General features: G+C 35.2%; 2 protein-coding genes and 1 long non-coding RNA gene across 3 annotated transcripts; all 3 read right to left on the bottom strand.

Annotated features, from left to right (window-relative positions):
* Positions 1 to 1,445: 1,445 nt before the first annotated feature.
* Positions 1,446 to 2,410, bottom strand: LOC119069874 (BTB/POZ domain-containing protein 3-like). The gene is made up of 2 exons (XM_037174049.1): positions 2,072 to 2,410; positions 1,446 to 1,995 (listed from the first exon to the last, which is right to left on the bottom strand). Exons 1-2 carry the CDS (start codon positions 2,400 to 2,402, stop codon positions 1,469 to 1,471), a joined length of 858 nt encoding a protein of 285 aa, XP_037029944.1. The 5' UTR covers positions 2,403 to 2,410; the 3' UTR covers positions 1,446 to 1,468.
* Positions 2,411 to 6,214: 3,804 nt separating this feature from the next.
* On the bottom strand, positions 6,215 to 17,568 carry LOC119069880. The gene is made up of 2 exons (XR_005086420.1): positions 16,483 to 17,568; positions 6,215 to 7,147 (listed from the first exon to the last, which is right to left on the bottom strand). It is a non-coding gene; the product is annotated as an uncharacterized LOC119069880 (long non-coding RNA).
* LOC119069878 (BTB/POZ domain-containing protein 3-like) lies at positions 10,784 to 11,748 on the bottom strand. Its single transcript, XM_037174053.1, has 2 exons — positions 11,410 to 11,748; positions 10,784 to 11,333 (listed from the first exon to the last, which is right to left on the bottom strand). The coding sequence occupies exons 1-2, from the start codon at positions 11,738 to 11,740 to the stop codon at positions 10,807 to 10,809; spliced, it is 858 nt and encodes a 285-aa protein (XP_037029948.1). The 5' UTR covers positions 11,741 to 11,748; the 3' UTR covers positions 10,784 to 10,806.
* Positions 17,569 to 19,552: the final 1,984 nt, after the last annotated feature.

Raw genomic sequence — 19,552 nt, 5'->3', positions numbered from 1 at the left:
CTACAAAATCTGAGAAAGTGAAATTTGTGAGAAAAACAACAAATAATCGTTTTAATTAGTTATTTGACCCACGAACAGTAGTAAGAAGTCGATTTCGTTGCAAATACACATTTTTCGATATTTTTACAAAAGGTTGAACTTCGTGGTATACCGTGTCAATATAATGTGCTACATAGAGATCCCAAATATTTTGTAAAAGAGTTCAGCTACTGTTATGGAATATTATGTGCACTTACTGGCCAAGGTTACCTCGACTCAGCAACACCGGTTACAGTGTCTGCACTGGCTTCGTGGGCGACGTGGGTACACTTAAAAAGTTCATTCATTAATGTTGAAAAAGTGGTTTCGGATGGATCGCCGACCGGGACAATGCCTAGTGTACTGGTAGTACTCGACCTCCTCTACAACCTCATGCCAATAGCTAAACTTAATAATTTGTCTCTCAGGAAATAAAAGTCAAAAACGAAAATGTCGAACTTTCGATGTTAGAAAACCTCGACAGACACACCTTTCGGACCATCGGTTTCTTTGGCAGTTTTGTAGAGTTTTTAACGCTCTACATCCTGCTAGAACATTGTTTTCAGAAATACTCTCAACTTTCCGAGTTATGACCATTTGAAAGTTAAAGTCGTCCGGGGGACTTCTTCCCGGGCACCTTCGGATCCATCACCCATATGCCTGGAATTAGTTTTCAATGATCTACGTTTTCCGCACACAGGCTATCGCGGCCCTTAAAATTCTCAAAATTCGATACGCCCTAATATATATAACGATAGATTGTTTGTAAATCTTAGTTTTGAGAAGACATCAACTTGATAATGATAGTTGATAGTTGACATAGTTGATCGAAACTTAAGTAGTTGAAAAAATAAAACTTTGGTACAATTTAAAAGGCGTTTTATGTCTTTCATAAAAAACTTTTAGTATTTGATCATTGAGATTAATTGTGCCGTTCTGTTCGAAAAAACTTCTTTCAATTTATTTCGAGTCGTAATTAGTTTAAAGTAATCTTATTTATTTTGTACTTAGTTAACTAAAATATTAGGATCACTTGATGTAAATTCGTTACGCACAATCCAATCTCTGCACAGTCAGAGGCAGTGAAGTTTCAGCTGATCCACACATACAATGAAAACGTTTTATACTTGTTTAATACTGTTGAAGCTAGTACACGCATGGGCGTAGTGATGGTTAAATCGTATAAAGACGTTTCAACAGTTTCGATTGTTTGTGTGAATCAGCTGAAAAACCAAATTCATGCTGAAATTTCACTGCCTCTGATATGTATTTGGAATACATTTTGAAAGATATTTCTGATATTTTCATCTAAAAAAATATTTCTGGTATTAATCTTCATTCTTTTTTTAGAGTTCTTTATTACTCTCTGAGTTGCGAGACTGAACTACATTATTTGTATTAACCATTTGATTTGAATTCGTTCAGTTAGATTTGAATTTTTATTAATTTGTCAATAATTGTCCAAAAATTCCAGGAAAATATTATCAACTTCGTTCCGTGTGAACATGTCTTTATAAATGCGATATCGTGCTGCGAATTCCTTCTTTCCCATACCAATGAAACCAATCAAATTGAAACAATCCCCTAATTCTGTTCGCAAATTTTTAACATCCGTCGGATCGATGTTTTTCGCTTCACAAGCATTCGTCGCCCATGCGATGCACGCATCGAAAATATTTTCTCCATCACATTCAAGTGAATCAATAACCATGATGTTTGCCAGCATAGTAACGTTACATTGAAGAAACTCTTTGGATTTGGAAATTTTTTCGATATTCCGACCAATGAATACTTCGCACTTTTCTTGCAGTTCATCGAAATCGCACAAATCAGCCATTTCGAGCGTACGTAGAACGTTCTTCAACGATAGGCGATCGATTAAAAACCTCGCGCACGTAGACATAGCTTGATGGACATCATATTTGTTGGCAAGATACAAGACTTCATGAGCGTTGTCCTCCGTCAATTCTACTGTACCTTTAATGTTTAGATTTTGTATTGGTGGTGTCGTCAAGTGCACACGACAAGCAAAACAACAACAAGCAGATTGTACCTTTATAGAAAAACTGAAGAAATTCCTGGAATGCGGCTGCACCGGCGTCTGTAATAACAATTTCGTTGCTGTCTTCCCAATTACCATTAAACATGGTATCAAATACAGAACTCAAAGCTGACAAAAGAGATTTGTGTGCCGGAATCTGTTGAACGACACCATCCTGTTCAAAAACAAAGTGGACATCGGCTGTATCATTCGTAAAAAGTTTTTCAAATGCGTCGGCGGGTAGACTGTTTCTGTACTGTTCCTTTGATGTCATCCCAATATGATTTTGAATATTATTATTATATTTTGAATGTATTTTATGGTGAAGAATGTATGTAAACATATATTCTGTTTTTGACTTAAATTTTGACAAAACAACTTTGTGATAACGACACACTAGTAAAGGAGAGACATCTCGTGAGGAAAACTGAATAACTTGCCGTAATTATTTGAATGATTTACCGTACTTTTAAGGCACTCCCTTTGCTGGCTTTTCAGCATGTAATAGTAGATAGTCGACATTATTTCAATATCTTCGTAGATTCTTATGATTCCTTCAATTTAAAATGTACTTGTGCTTATCCAGTGGAACAGAACGTGGTACTCCTCTTTCATCAACAACAATGTGTACTATTGAAAGACTATTCGTGTATCAGAGCTATATTTGAATGTCTTATGCAGACTTTCACACAAGCTAATCACGCCCCTATTTGCACCCGATGTGAAATTCGATTTAATCAATATTTTGTCTCCTATGAAATTATTCCCTGTAAGTCATGGGTCTTACAACAGAATAAACGTTAAGTGTAACACTTTTCTGATCTTTGTTAACACGATAACTTGACCAATGCTCAACCGATTTCCAAAAAACTTTACTTTTATTCGATGAAGTATAGAAATCTTCAAGTCAAGTTCGAAAATGGTGTGGTATCGGTTCAACCATCTGGTCTCAAAAGTAGTTCTCAAAAAAGAAGCAATTTCTGCCCTTTGTTAACACAATAACTGAAATAGTTTTCTTAACCCAAATTTAAAAAAAATTGCTTAGTTGAGAATGGAATTCCTGAGGTTAGGTTCCGTTTAGGGAATGCATTTACCGTCGATTTTGAAAAACCGGGAAACGGGAAAAACGGTAAATGAGAAAAAAAAAATTTGGATGAGTTGGGAGTTTGTAACTTGCACCGATGACAAATGCTTTTATCCTACCCCTGCTAAGTTTGCATTTTTTTATTCATTTGACTTTGTTATACAATTAAATTACATAAATAGAAGAATTTTTGAAATTATCACAAGAATACGTTAGCATCACTATTATCACAGAAGGTATTACGGATGCTCACTGCATTGCCCCTCTGGATGGCAATTGAAATCCGTTGGAGCAAAAAATCCAGACTTCGCGGATCGCCGGTTTTGCGTTTCATAAGTTTTCCCAAATTTGACAAAAACAATTCAGTTTCCGGTCCGATAGACCCAAACGATTCGAATGCCACGGGCGTGAAATGGTAACGACGCTTCAAGTCAATGTAATGGTTGTGTTTGTCGCGTTCTGCATGATCAGCTGCAGCCCCACTTTTGTTGGATGTTAGATTGATGTACGATGGAGCTACAGTGTCAACCACTGTGACGTCCCAGATTAACGATCTTCCGTGGCTCCAGGGGTAGCTGGTCAAACCGTCTGGACGTTTACCGTCTCGGTGAGATAGACCATGTGGTTCCCGAGTGTTCGGAAATCCGGCAGATGCAACAGCCATTGATATGATATTGTTTATTTCGGTGTGTCTGGCGTATTTACCAATCATTTTAATGCATGATAGCCCATGGTGACCATTTGAATTGACTATATACCCACAAACACAAACGTGTGGTTCACAAATCTTGCTGCCCAAACGAATTGCCACTGCGATTCTCGCGGCGTTGTTGTCCAACAGAAGGCCCAATTGATGAGAAGGAACAGCTTGCAGCCACTTTGATGATGTTTTTGTTGATGACGCAAGAAGTCTAGCTCGATCAATTTGGTCACTGAATGACATCAACTCATTGAAAATGCGTTTCACTCGCAACAAATCCCAGGACGATTGACACCTTTTTTGATCTGATTTTGAAGGTATAAACTCAGGTGGATACGATTCGATCGATGCGTTAAATTGATCATTTATGACACTCAAGTTAAATTTCGCGAGAATTCGGTTTGCCAAAGCTTGTGATTGATAAACCGAAGCAAAGTACGCTGGGTGAGCCAAATCGATTAATTTTCTGATGCCTAGTCCGGCCGATGCCAAAGGCAATGAAGCTTGGGTCCAAGATGTTTCGTTTAATTCGTTGTTGGTGATCGCTTCCACGGTGGACCGGTAAAAGTTGTCAATCTCGGTCAATTGGTGCGGATGCGTGAACGTTGGACTGCATCTAAGTAAATGTTGGAATCGAGGAGATGACAATGAGCTCCTTAGCAATCGCAATGCAGGGTGGACGTCCAGTAATGTCAGACGTTTGCTCAAGGTTTTCACGGTATTCAGTCCCTTGGCCTACTAAGTGGCTTATTGTGCTCGCGAAGCCCTTCAGAAATGAGTTTACCGTTCCTTTATTTGCATTTTTCAGGATGATAAAGAATTTCATATCTACATAATTCAACAGAAATATCGGAAATCGATCGTGTGAACTAGTTTCAAAATTTCTGTTGAACAGTGTAAAGATTGAATTTTTTACTATGCTGAGCGAGATGCTGAGAAAGGAAATAAATGAAAGGTAAGCTCCTTATTGAACTGTTTTCATGAATTTTTGACGGACGTTGCTTCAATTGGCTTCTTAAAGATGTAGTAACACGATCTTCTAAACTTCGAATTCTGTAGACTTTCTAAAGAACATCAATTTTAGAGTTGCAAACTTAAGGCTACGTGCAAATGACACATTTTGCGTTGCTCAGATCGACAATTATGCTGCATTTTCTTTTGTTTGGACTGTGGTGAAAATTCAATTACAATAGAAATTACAGCATGATTGTCCAGCTCAGCAACGCAAAATAAACTGATCCTTTTTTCTCAGTCTAGGGCTGATCTTGAGGTGCAATTTACGATGAAAATGTGATGAAAATGTTCACAACGAGTTCAAATCAGATGTAATGCTGTAATGCAACTAGAAGAATAATTCAATTCAAGGTATTATTGCCAAGGAAAAATGTAAAAATCATTCAATTTTTGAAGGTCGGTTAACCGGTAAATGAAAAAAAAATCCCGGGAAATGGTAAACCGGTTAACCGGTTTTTCCCGGTTTTTCCCGGTTTTTAATTTCCTGGTTACATTCCCTAGTTCCGTTCCAAAATAGATTATGTAAATCGAACGCTCTAGTTGTTGTTGCTAATCGAATTTTTGTATCTATTTAGTAGCGAAGCGAAGCCATTGTCAGTGAAACTAAGTCCGCTCTAGCAGTTCTTCTTCTAATGGACTGAAGTTTTGACAAGTTATTTTTAATCGACGTAAAACGGCTGTCCGTTTAGGGTAAAATTAATTTTTGCAATTAGGTTTATAAAAAAATCGGTGCATTTTAGAGGCATGCCGTAGAACAATTGTTTGCTTAGAATAATGTTTTACGTCGATTAAAAATAATTTGTCAAAACTTCAGTCGCCCATTATGTTTTTGTACATTACCAATACAAAAATTATTGAAAAGTTCAGACAGTCAAGGGACCTGATCCACCCAACAGGTTGGACCTAGTAATTCAATATCACGTCTTGCTTACCAACATTTCTTCCATGCTCTCGTTTTTCATCTGTTTCGACATGTAATCATTGTTTCATATGGGACCTTTTCTAAATTCGTTAATAAGGTAAGGCCTAAGTCTGGCAGGCCTGACAATCGCCTTATTTCCCATCAGCTAAGTCAATGCGTAAAAAAAGTAATGTTCGCATGTCATGATGCAGGAAGTAAAAATAATGCACGTAACTGCACTTGTTCCTTTTTTTATTGCATCTGCAGCATTTTTGCGAAGAATATGTGAACAGATTAAACCAAAACGACAACGGCAAGAGCAAATTAGAATATACAAATGTAAAACACAAACGTCGATAAATTTTCAAATTGGAATAATCCGTATTGTATAGCACATTAAAGATTCGATAATTCTAATTTTTTTGTTTTCCAAAATAAAATTAAATTAACAATTTGTCTGCTATATAAGTTTTATATTAATTACTAAAATGTTACATATGTACGTTTACAATTAATTCACCCTTAGAATTTTCTTTGTTTGTTTTGTTTGTGTTAATTATATTTTTCTCCTTTTATTGTAAGACCAATACTTCCTCTCTTCCTCCGTCTTCTTTATCTTTCGAATGTATTTAATCCCAAATTTTATCACAATTATTGTTACTAAACGATATATTGCAAAAATACGTCAATTATACTTGATTTTTCCTTTAGTTTTCTTCTTCCTATGTTTTCTTCATCGTTCTTTTTTTTTCGTTAAACACAAGTCGGTCACAACGTTTTTATCGATTTGTTTGATCGTTAATTTTTTAGTGTAATTACTGCAACCGTCCACATTCTAAGTTCGTTTAAGTGAAGCTTAAAATCGAGAAACTTTTTTTTCTTCCTTTTTATGTGGTAGAATTAATTCCACAACAAGCTATCATTTATGCAACAGATAAATAAGTAATTCTCACACTTTTTTGAAACTGAACATTGACGCTTTCCACACTAGAATAAGATATTTGAGCAACGAAATTTAAAAAAAAGAATTCTGAAGGCTAACGACCACGAAGCTGTCGAGTCCGTAATACAAGCCAAACAAAATGTTGATACTGCGGCTAATTGGTAATTTCGTGTACCGAAATTACTGAAAATTATCGAAATTTACCTAAATCTCCCAAAAATTTACCGAAAAGTTGTGTCGGTAAATTTCCGGTAGATTTTGATAATTATGGCCCCTGTACACATGAAACAATTTAGAAAGATTAACGAGATTTTCTGTTTTTCGCTTGCTAAAATTCTGAAAGAAATGGAACTGTTGGAATGCAACAACTGTTGTACAAGATAGAAGAAGATGTGGAGTAAATTTCTGATGCTGGACGTGAACCACAGTCTCATCGTAGAGAGAACCTTTCTTTGTGGACATTTCGGCAACCGGTCGCCAACTCAGATCTTTGGAGTATTTTTCGTTCAATCAAAAGTTGTTTTAAGAATTAGTCTTTGGAAAATTTTGAGTTTTTATTTGTTACGAGGTACCGTCGTTCACTTTCATTAGGCAGTAATAATAAAACTAAAAGAAAAAACAAATTCCGACCCTTGGGTCTTGACTATTAAAAAAAAACAATCCAGGAAAAAACCAAAAACTTTATTCTGTTGCATTGTACAATTGTTTGGAATATATTACAAAATCGACGTCCGCAATTCAGTGTTGCCAAAAAAGTTGGAACTCAAAAAGTATGCATTTTAGTCAGTTAAATTTTGCTGTATACAACCTATTTTAATGGGGTATTTGGAGGGTCGATTATACATTTAACACCTCCGAAATACATAAATGGAATAAATATGTTAAAAATTTATGGCAACGCTGAATTACGGACGTTATTTTTGTATGTCCCCTTGTGAAGTGATGCAAGTAAATTTAAAAATTTCGCAAATTCCTATCTTTAATTTCTATGTAACGGGTCATCATAACATTTAAAAAAAAAAACACTTTTGATGGGGGTGTGCATTTGTACATTGAATTTTAACTACCAGACTCTCACCTACCTGCAAAACTACCCTCAACATTTTCATAAAACAAAACACCGATGCTATAAAGCGCAACTCATTGATAAATCACACAGCTGTGTTCTACATTATTTTGCTCAGATGTTATCTGTAATTTTCATTCGAATAAAAAAAAAATCGGCGATGGTTGTACTAGACTAGAACGTTATCTTAGATTCGAGCTTCCCATTTAAATGTGTCGTTCATGGCCTGTTATTTGGGAATTAATTCCCAAAAGTTCCCGAATCGATTTTCATGAATTGCACGAAATTTAAGAGCAATGGGCCCTTTGCAAAATTGTAGGCCGAAAAATATTCGTTTTTTGATGATTTCTCTGAACCAAAATCTTTTTTTTTTTTGAAAAAGTAGGACCGCAAAAGTATGTTACTTTTAAAAGAAAAATTGGTTTGTGAGTCATATCTTAACACACTTGGAGAAACCTGTGTAGATTACATAAATTTACACAATCTTGAAAGATTTTCTCAATTTTCCCTTTAAAAGTAATACATTTTTTGCGTGCTTTTATGGTCTTACTTTTTCAAAGAAAAATTTGGTGCAGAGAAATCATCAAAAAACGAATATATTTCCGCCGAAATGTAGGCTACTAATTTACAAAGGGTTCATTGCTCTTAAGAAAAGCAAGAATGTTTTCCCTCAAGGCGTTGTCTGTAGAGATACAGACGTCTTTTAAATCAACAACTCTTTTAAAAACTGCGACGCAATGCTTGATGGTCAAGACATTAAAATTTGAGCGATTCAATGGATATTATCCACATAAAAGATTTAGCAGATAATATGTACTGTTTTAAGCCGATGAAGGAGCGGTATTACGGCAGTCCATTTCCATCCTTTTCTACTCTATCCACAGAAAAATGCTTCGCTATTACGCCAATAGATGTCGTTGCAATAAGCCCGGAGTCAATCAAAAGAGAATTGAGTTACAAAACAATTTTTTTTTTTTTTTATCGATGGAGAACCTAATTATAAGACACTTTGTCTCGTATCATATGCCAAAAAAAGTTAAAACTTTTTTTATAAATCATTTTGAAAGTCACTGAAAACACGAAAATTCGAATCGAAATACAAAAATTTTTGATGACATACTGTATTTCTATTCGAATTTTCGTGTTTTTAGTGACTTTCAAAATGATTTATAAAAAAAGTTTTAACTTTTTTTGGCATATGATACGAGACAAAGTGTCTTATAATTAGGTTCTCCATCGATAAAAAATAAAAAAAAAATTGTTTGTAACTCAATTAAATTTTTATTTAACGGATTTTAGTTACGGATCTCAGAACTACGGAACAGTAAATAGTTTTTCAATAGACTAAGAAATTTGTTCATGTTATTGTCCGACGTTGACAAGTGGATCGCCAAGTGGATCGCCAAGTGTTTGTAGTGGGTTTTGATTTCGGTTTTTAAAACATTGTCGCAGGTTGTTCGCAAATTTAAGACTTTTTTAATAGGAAGTTTCGTCAGATTGCTTGGTGAAAATTAAAGACATTGAACATCTATTTCACACAAGATTAGACTTAATTTCAAAACCCACCGATATACGCTTAATTCCGAAGTCACTTGTGAACCGCGAAAATAAACTTCAGGTGGACGACATTGAATGTCAGTGTGAAACAGCGCTGAATAAACCTACCTTCCATGGTCGGTTAATTCGGCGGTGCATTTCGATCAATGGAAAATTGATTTTTTTTTTCATCTTTTAACGGAGGAATCAACCTCCGTTAAAAAGAGTTCAGCTACTGTTATGGAATATTATGTGCACTTACTGGCCAAGGTTACCTCGACTCAGCAACACCGGTTACATTGTCTGCACAGTGCACTGGCTTCGTGGGCGACGTGGGTACACTTAAAAAGTTCATTCATTAATGTTGAAAAAGTGGTTTCGGATGGATCGCCGACCGGGACAATGCCTAGTGTACTGGTAGTACTCGACCTCCTCTACAACCTCATGCCAATAGCTAAACTTAATAATTTGTCTCTCAGGAAATAAAAGTCAAAAACGAAAATGTCGAACTTTCGATGTTAGAAAACCTCGACAGACACACCTTTTGGACCATCGGTTTCTTTGGCAGTTTTGTAGAGTTTTTAACGCTCTACATCCTGCTAGAACATTGTTTTCAGAAATACTCTCAACTTTCCGAGTTATGACCATTTGAAAGTTAAAGTCGTCCGGGGGGACTTCTTCCCGGGCACCTTCGGATCCATCACCCATATGCCTGGAATTAGTTTTCAATGATCTACGTTTTCCGCACACAGGCTATCGCGGCCCTTAAAATTCTCAAAATTCGATACGCCCTAATATATATAACGATAGATTGTTTGTAAATCTTAGTTTTGAGAAGACATCAACTTGATAATGATAGTTGATAGTTGACATAGTTGATCGAAACTTAAGTAGTTGAAAAAATAAAACTTTTGGTACAATTTAAAAGGCGTTTTATGTCTTTCATAAAAAACTTTTAGTATTTGATCATTGAGATTAATTGTGCCGTTCTGTTCGAAAAAACTTCTTTCAATTTATTTCGAGTCGTAATTAGTTTAAAGTAATCTTATTTATTTTGTACTTAGTTAACTAAAATATTAGGATCACTTGATGTAAATTCGTTACGCACAATCCAATCTCTGCACAGTCAGAGGCAGTGAAGTTTCAGCTGATCCACACATACAATGAAAACGTTTTATACTTGTTTAATACTGTTGAAGCTAGTACACGCATGGGCGTAGTGATGGTTAAATCGTATAAAGACGTTTCAACAGTTTCGATTGTTTGTGTGAATCAGCTGAAAAACCAAATTCATGCTGAAATTTCACTGCCTCTGATATGTATTTGGAATACATTTTGAAAGATATTTCTGATATTTTCATCTAAAAAAATATTTCTGGTATTAATCTTCATTCTTTTTTTAGAGTTCTTTATTACTCTCTGAGTTGCGAGACTGAACTACATTATTTGTATTAACCATTTGATTTGAATTCGTTCAGTTAGATTTGAATTTTTATTAATTTGTCAATAATTGTCCAAAAATTCCAGGAAAATATTATCAACTTCGTTCCGTGTGAACATGTCTTTATAAATGCGATATCGTGCTGCGAATTCCTTCTTTCCCATACCAATGAAACCAATCAAATTGAAACAATCCCCTAATTCTGTTCGCAAATTTTTAACATCCGTCGGATCGATGTTTTTCGCTTCACAAGCATTCGTCGCCCATGCGATGCACGCATCGAAAATATTTTCTCCATCACATTCAAGTGAATCAATAACCATGATGTTTGCCAGCATAGTAACGTTACATTGAAGAAACTCTTTGGATTTGGAAATTTTTTCGATATTCCGACCAATGAATACTTCGCACTTTTCTTGCAGTTCATCGAAATCGCACAAATCAGCCATTTCGAGCGTACGTAGAACGTTCTTCAACGATAGGCGATCGATTAAAAACCTCGCGCACGTAGACATAGCTTGATGGACATCATATTTGTTGGCAAGATACAAGACTTCATGAGCGTTGTCCTCCGTCAATTCTACTGTACCTTTAATGTTTAGATTTTGTATTGGTGGTGTCGTCAAGTGCACACGACAAGCAAAACAACAACAAGCAGATTGTACCTTTATAGAAAAACTGAAGAAATTCCTGGAATGCGGCTGCACCGGCGTCTGTAATAACAATTTCGTTGCTGTCTTCCCAATTACCATTAAACATGGTATCAAATACAGAACTCAAAGCTGACAAAAGAGATTTGTGTGCCGGAATCTGTTGAACGACACCATCCTGTTCAAAAACAAAGTGGACATCGGCTGTATCATTCGTAAAAAGTTTTTCAAATGCGTCGGCGGGTAGACTGTTTCTGTACTGTTCCTTTGATGTCATCCCAATATGATTTTGAATATTATTATTATATTTTGAATGTATTTTATGGTGAAGAATGTATGTAAACATATATTCTGTTTTTGACTTAAATTTTGACAAAACAACTTTGTGATAACGACACACTAGTAAAGGAGAGACATCTCGTGAGGAAAACTGAATAACTTGCCGTAATTATTTGAATGATTTACCGTACTTTTAAGGCACTCCCTTTGCTGGCTTCAGCATGTAATAGTAGATAGTCGACATTATTTCAATATCTTCGTAGATTCTTATGATTCCTTCAATTTAAAATGTACTTGTGCTTATCCAGTGGAACAGAACGTGGTACTCCTCTTTCATCAACAACAATGTGTACTATTGAAAGACTATTCGTGTATCAGAGCTATATTTGAATGTCTTATGCAGACTTTCACACAAGCTAATCACGCCCCTATTTGCACCCGATGTGAAATTCGATTTAATCAATATTTTGTCTCCTATGAAATTATTCCCTGTAAGTCATGGGTCTTACAACAGAATAAACGTTAAGTGTAACACTTTTCTGATCTTTGTTAACACGATAACTTGACCAATGCTCAACCGATTTCCAAAAAACTTTACTTTTATTCGATGAAGTATAGAAATCTTCAAGTCAAGTTCGAAAATGGTGTGGTATCGGTTCAACCATCTGGTCTCAAAAGTAGTTCTCAAAAAAGAAGCAATTTCTGCCCTTTGTTAACACAATAACTGAAATAGTTTTCTTAACCCAAATTTAAAAAAAATTGCTTAGTTGAGAATGGAATTCCTGAGGTTAGGTTCCGTTTAGGGAATGCATTTACCGTCGATTTTGAAAAACCGGGAAACGGGAAAAACGGTAAATGAGAAAAAAAAAATTTGGATGAGTTGGGAGTTTGTAACTTGCACCGATGACAAATGCTTTTATCCTACCCCTGCTAAGTTTGCATTTTTTTATTCATTTGACTTTGTTATACAATTAAATTACATAAATAGAAGAATTTTTGAAATTATCACAAGAATACGTTAGCATCACTATTATCACAGAAGGTATTACGGATGCTCACTGCATTGCCCCTCTGGATGGCAATTGAAATCCGTTGGAGCAAAAAATCCAGACTTCGCGGATCGCCGGTTTTGCGTTTCATAAGTTTTCCCAAATTTGACAAAAACAATTCAGTTTCCGGTCCGATAGACCCAAACGATTCGAATGCCACGGGCGTGAAATGGTAACGACGCTTCAAGTCAATGTAATGGTTGTGTTTGTCGCGTTCTGCATGATCAGCTGCAGCCCCACTTTTGTTGGATGTTAGATTGATGTACGATGGAGCTACAGTGTCAACCACTGTGACGTCCCAGATTAACGATCTTCCGTGGCTCCAGGGGTAGCTGGTCAAACCGTCTGGACGTTTACCGTCTCGGCGAGATAGACCATGTGGTTCCCGAGTGTTCGGAAATCCGACAGATGCAACAGCCATTGATATGATATTGTTTATTTCGGTGTGTCTGGCGTATTTACCAATCATTTTAATGCATGATAGCCCATGGTGACCATTTGAATTGACTATATACCCACAAACACAAACGTGTGGTTCACAAATCTTGCTGCCCAAACGAATTGCCACTGCGATTCTCGCGGCGTTGTTGTCCAACAGAAGGCCCAATTGATGAGAAGGAACAGCTTGCAGCCACTTTGATGATGTTTTTGTTGATGACGCAAGAAGTCTAGCTCGATCAATTTGGTCACTGAATGACATCAACTCATTGAAAATGCGTTTCACTCGCAACAAATCCCAGGACGATTGACACCTTTTTTGATCTGATTTTGAAGGTATAAACTCAGGTGGATACGATTCGATCGATGCGTTAAATTGATCATTTATGACACTCAAGTTAAATTTCGCGAGAATTCGGTTTGCCAAAGCTTGTGATTGATAAACCGAAGCAAAGTACGCTGGGTGAGCCAAATCGATTAATTTTCTGATGCCTAGTCCGGCCGATGCCAAAGGCAATGAAGCTTGGGTCCAAGATGTTTCGTTTAATTCGTTGTTGGTGATCGCTTCCACGGTGGACCGGTAAAAGTTGTCAATCTCGGTCAATTGGTGCGGATGCGTGAACGTTGGACTGCATCTAAGTAAATGTTGGAATCGAGGAGATGACAATGAGCTCCTTAGCAATCGCAATGCAGGGTGGACGTCCAGTAATGTCAGACGTTTGCTCAAGGTTTTCACGGTATTCAGTCCCTTGGCCTACTAAGTGGCTTATTGTGCTCGCGAAGCCCTTCAGAAATGAGTTTACCATTCCTTTATTTGCATTTTTCAGGATGATAAAGAATTTCATATCTACATATTTCAACAGAAATATCGGAAATCGATCGTGTGAACTAGTTTCAAAATTTCTGTTGAACAGTGTAAAGATTGAATTTTTTACTATGCTGAGCGAGATGCTGAGAAAGGAAATAAATGAAAGGTAAGCTCCTTATTGAACTGTTTTCATGAATTTTTGACGGACGTTGCTTCAATTGGCTTCTTAAAGATGTAGTAACACGATCTTCTAAACTTCGAATTCTGTAGACTTTCTAAAGAACATCAATTTTAGAGTTGCAAACTTAAGGCTACGTGCAAATGACACATTTTGCGTTGCTGAGATCGACAATTATGCTGCATTTTCTTTTGTTTGGACTGTGGTGAAAATTCAATTACAATAGAAATTACAGCATGATTGTCCAGCTCAGCAACGCAAAATAAACTGATCCTTTTTTCTCAGTCTAGGGCTGATCTTGAGGTGCAATTTACGATGAAAATGTGATGAAAATGTTCACAACGAGTTCAAATCAGATGTAATGCTGTAATGCAACTAGAAGAATAATTCAATTCAAGGTATTATTGCCAAGGAAAAATGTAAAAATCATTCAATTTTTGAAGGTCGGTTAACCGGTAAATGAAAAAAAAATCCCGGGAAATGGTAAACCGGTTAACCGGTTTTTCCCGGTTTTTCCCGGTTTTTAATTTCCTGGTTACATTCCCTAGTTCCGTTCCAAAATAGATTATGTAAATCGAACGCTCTAGTTGTTGTTGCTAATCGAATTTTTGTATCTATTTAGTAGCGAAGCGAAGCCATTGTCAGTGAAACTAAGTCCGCTCTAGCAGTTCTTCTTCTAATGGACTGAAGTTTTGACAAGTTATTTTTAATCGACGTAAAACGGCTGTCCGTTTAGGGTAAAATTAATTTTTGCAATTAGGTTTATAAAAAAATCGGTGCATTTTAGAGGCATGCCGTAGAACAATTGTTTGCTTAGAATAATGTTTTACGTCGATTAAAAATAATTTGTCAAAACTTCAGTCGCCCATTATGTTTTTGTACATTACCAATACAAAAATTATTGAAAAGTTCAGACAGTCAAGGGACCTGATCCACCCAACAGGTTGGACCTAGTAATTCAATATCACGTCTTGCTTACCAACATTTCTTCCATGCTCTCGTTTTTCATCTGTTTCGACATGTAATCATTGTTTCATATGGGACCTTTTCTAAATTCGTTAATAAGGTAAGGCCTAAGTCTGGCAGGCCTGACAATCGCCTTATTTCCCATCAGCTAAGTCAATGCGTAAAAAAAGTAATGTTCGCATGTCATGATGCAGGAAGTAAAAATAATGCACGTAACTGCACTTGTTCCTTTTTTTATTGCATCTGCAGCATTTTTGCGAAGAATATGTGAACAGATTAAACCAAAACGACAACGGCAAGAGCAAATTAGAATATACAAATGTAAAACACAAACGTCGATAAATTTTCAAATTGGAATAATCCGTATTGTATAGCACATTAAAGATTCGATAATTCTAATTTTTTTGTTTTCCAAAATAAAATTAAATTAACAATTTGTCTGCTATATAAGTTTTATATTAATTACTAAAATGTTACATATGTACGTTTACAATTAATTCACCCTTAGAATTTTCTTTGTTTGTTTTGTTTGTGTTAATTATATTTTTCTCCTTTTATTGTAAGACCAATACTTCCTCTCTTCCTCCGTCTTCTTTATCTTTCGAATGTATTTAATCCCAAATTTTATCACAATTATTGTTACTAAACGATATATTGCAAAAATACGTCAATTATACTTGATTTTTCCTTTAGTTTTCTTCTTCCTATGTTTTCTTCATCGTTCTTTTTTTTCGTTAAACACAAGTCGGTCACAACGTTTTTATCGATTTGTTTGATCGTTAATTTTTTAGTGTAATTACTGCAACCGTCCACATTCTAAGTTCGTTTAAGTGAAGCTTAAAATCGAGAAACTTTTTTTTCTTCCTTTTTATGTGGTAGAATTAATTCCACAACAAGCTATCATTTATGCAACAGATAAATAAGTAATTCTCACACTTTTTTGAAACTGAACATTGACGCTTTCCACACTAGAATAAGATATTTGAGCAACGAAATTTAAAAAAAAGAATTCTGAAGGCTAACGACCACGAAGCTGTCGAGTCCGTAATACAAGCCAAACAAAATGTTGATACTGCGGCTAATTGGTAATTTCGTGTACCGAAATTACTGAAAATTATCGAAATTTACCTAAATCTCCCAAAAATTTACCGAAAAGTTGTGTCGGTAAATTTCCGGTAGATTTTGATAATTATGGCCCCTGTACACATGAAACAATTTAGAAAGATTAACGAGATTTTCTGTTTTTCGCTTGCTAAAATTCTGAAAGAAATGGAACTGTTGGAATGCAACAACTGTTGTACAAGATAGAAGAAGATGTGGAGTAAATTTCTGATGCTGGACGTGAACCACAGTCTCATCGTAGAGAGAACCTTTCTTTGTGGAGATTTGTTAGTGTGATGATTAATTTTACGGACATTTCGGCAACCGGTCGCCAACTCAGATCTTTGGAGTATTTTTCGTTCAATCAAAAATTGTTTTAAGAATGAGTCTTTGATAAATTTTGAGTTTTTATTTGTTACGAGGTACCGTCGTTCACTTTCATTAGGCAGTAATAATAAAACTAAAAGAAAAAACAAATTCCGACCCTTGGGTCTTGACTATTAAAAAAAAACAATCCAGGAAAAAACCAAAAACTTTATTCTGTTGCATTGTACAATTGTTTGGAATATATTACAAAATCGACGTCCGCAATTCAGTGTTGCCAAAAAAGTTGGAACTCAAAAAGTATGCATTTTAGTCAGTTAAATTTTGCTGTATACAACCTATTTTAATGGGGTATTTGGAGGGTCGATTATACATTTAACACCTCCGAAATACATAAATGGAATAAATATGTTAAAAATTTATGGCAACGCTGAATTACGGACGTTATTTTTGTATGTCCCCTTGTGAAGTGATGCAAGTAAATTTAAAAATTTCGCAATTGAGTTCTAAACAACGATTTTATTTCGATTTAGAGCGTTATTATGAGCAAAAAATCATTCTAGAGTATAACAAAAATGTTTTTAGTTTTTTTTATAAAGCTGATTTTGTGTTCATAACATGTACAACCCGATGGAGAAGGGTCATTTGCCAAATGAAGAAGGACATTTTGTTTATATCTTTGCTAAATATCCCGATTCTTTCACATGTAAATTTTCGCAATTTCGACTGAATAAAAAGATGGCGCGCTATGCACGCATGTTGAAGAAGGTTTCTGACTTCGCTTATTTTCTTAATTTTTCACGTACTTTACTGAATTAAAAATTATTTATGCAAAATTTCGATGCATGATATAATGCAGAAATACTTCAAATAACGTTCGGAATCGAAATAAAATATAAAAATGTTTTGTTTGGAACTTAATTTCCTAACTTTAATCTCTATGTAACGGGTCATCATAACACTTAAAAAAAAACACTTTCGATGGGGGTGTGCATTTGTACATTGACTTTTAACTACCAGACTCTCACCTACCTGCAAAACTACCCTCAACATTTTCATAAAACAAAACACCGATGCTATAAAGAAAACACCGCAACTCATTGATAAATCACACAGCTGTGTTCTACATTATTTTGCTCAGATGTTATCTGTAATTTTAATTCGAATAAAAAAAAATCGGCGATGGTTGTACTAGACTAGAACGTTATCTTAGATTCGAGTTTCCCATTTAAATGTGTCGTTCATGGCCTGTTATTTGGGAATTAATTCCCAAAAGTTCCCGAATCGATTTTCATGAATTGCACGAAATTTAAGAGCAATGGGCCCTTTGCAAAATTGTAGGCCGAAAAATATTCGTTTTTTGATGATTTCTCTGAACCAAAATCTTTTTTTTTTTTTGAAAAAGTAGGACCGCAAAAGTATGTTACTTTTAAAAGAAAAATTGGTTTGTGAGTCATATCTTAACACACTTGGAGAAACCTGTGTAGATTACATAAATTTACACAATCTTTTAAGATTTTCTCAATTTTCCCTTTAAAAGTAATACATTTTTTGCATGCTTTTATGGTCTTACTTTTTCAAAGAAAAATTTGGTGCAGAGAAATCATCAAAAAACGAATATATTTCCGCCGAAATGTAGGCTACTAATTTACAAAGGGTTCATTGCTCTTAAGAAAAGCAAGAATGTTTTCCCTCAAGGCGTTGTCTGTAGAGATACAGACGTCTTTTAAATCAACAACTCTTTTAAAAACTGCGACGCAATGCTTGATGGTCAAGACATTAAAATTTGAGCGATTCAATGGATATTATCCACATCCTTTTCTACTCTATCCACAGAAAAATGCTTCGCTATTACGCCAATAGATGTCGTTGCAATAAGCCCGGAGTCAATCAAAAGAGAATTGAGTTACAAACAATTTTTTTTTTATCGATTGAGAACCTAATTATAAGACACTTTGTCTCGTATCATATGCCAAAAAAAGTTAAAACTTTTTTTATAAATCATTTTGAAAGTCACTGAAAACACGAAAATTCGAATCGAAATACAAAAATTTTTGATGACATACTGTATTTCTATTCGAATTTTCGTGTTTTTAGTGACTTTCAAAATGATTTATAAAAAAAGTTTTAACTTTTTTTGGCATATGATACGAGACAAAGTGTCTTATAATTAGGTTCTCAATCGATAAAAAATAAAAAAAAAAATTGTTTGTAGCTCAATTAAATTTTTATTTAACGGATTTTAGTCAAATAAAATGTCAGTGTATAGCGTCTGATCTCAGAACTACGGAACAGTAAATAGTTTTTCAATAGACTAATGAATTTGTTCATGTTATTGTCCGACGTTGACAAGTGGATCGCCAAGTGTTTGTAGTGGGTTTTGATTTCGGTTTTTAACACATTGTCGCAGGTTGTTCGCAAATTTAAGATTTTTTAATAGGAAGTTTCGTCAGATTGCTTGGTGAAAATTAAAGACATTGAACATCTATTTCACACAAGATTAGCCTTAATTTCAAAACCCACCGATATACGCTTAATTCCGAAGTCACTTGTGAACCGCGAAAATAAACTTCAGGTGGACGACATTGAATGTCAGTGTGAAACAGCGCTGAATAAACCTACCTTCCATGGTCGGTTAATTCGGCGGTGCATTTCGATCAATGGAAAATTGATTTTTTTTTTCATCTTTTAACGGAGGAATCAACCTATCTTCATCAATTATTGCCTCAAAAATAACAAAAATCCATTTTTTCAACACGAGTTATAAAACCTGGTTGATAACAATACCTAAGAAAATATAAACCAAAAATATTGGCAAAAAGAGCAATTATTTGACGATTGATTCCGAAAAATTCCATAAATTGACTACCAAATAATACCAGGGCCTATTTTACGCCGCTCAGACTCGTCTTACTCGAATAAAAATCGGAATTACATACAAAATTTGGTTCCATCAACGGAAAATGTTAGTCGATGGAATCGATCAAATAAAATTTAATTGATGGGAAAATGAAC

The sequence above is a fragment of the Bradysia coprophila genome (genome assembly GCF_014529535.1).
Source record: "Bradysia coprophila strain Holo2 chromosome X unlocalized genomic scaffold, BU_Bcop_v1 contig_40, whole genome shotgun sequence".
In the NCBI taxonomy this organism is placed as follows: domain Eukaryota; kingdom Metazoa; phylum Arthropoda; class Insecta; order Diptera; family Sciaridae; genus Bradysia; species Bradysia coprophila.
This window is presented reverse-complemented; position numbering and strand designations above follow the sequence as displayed.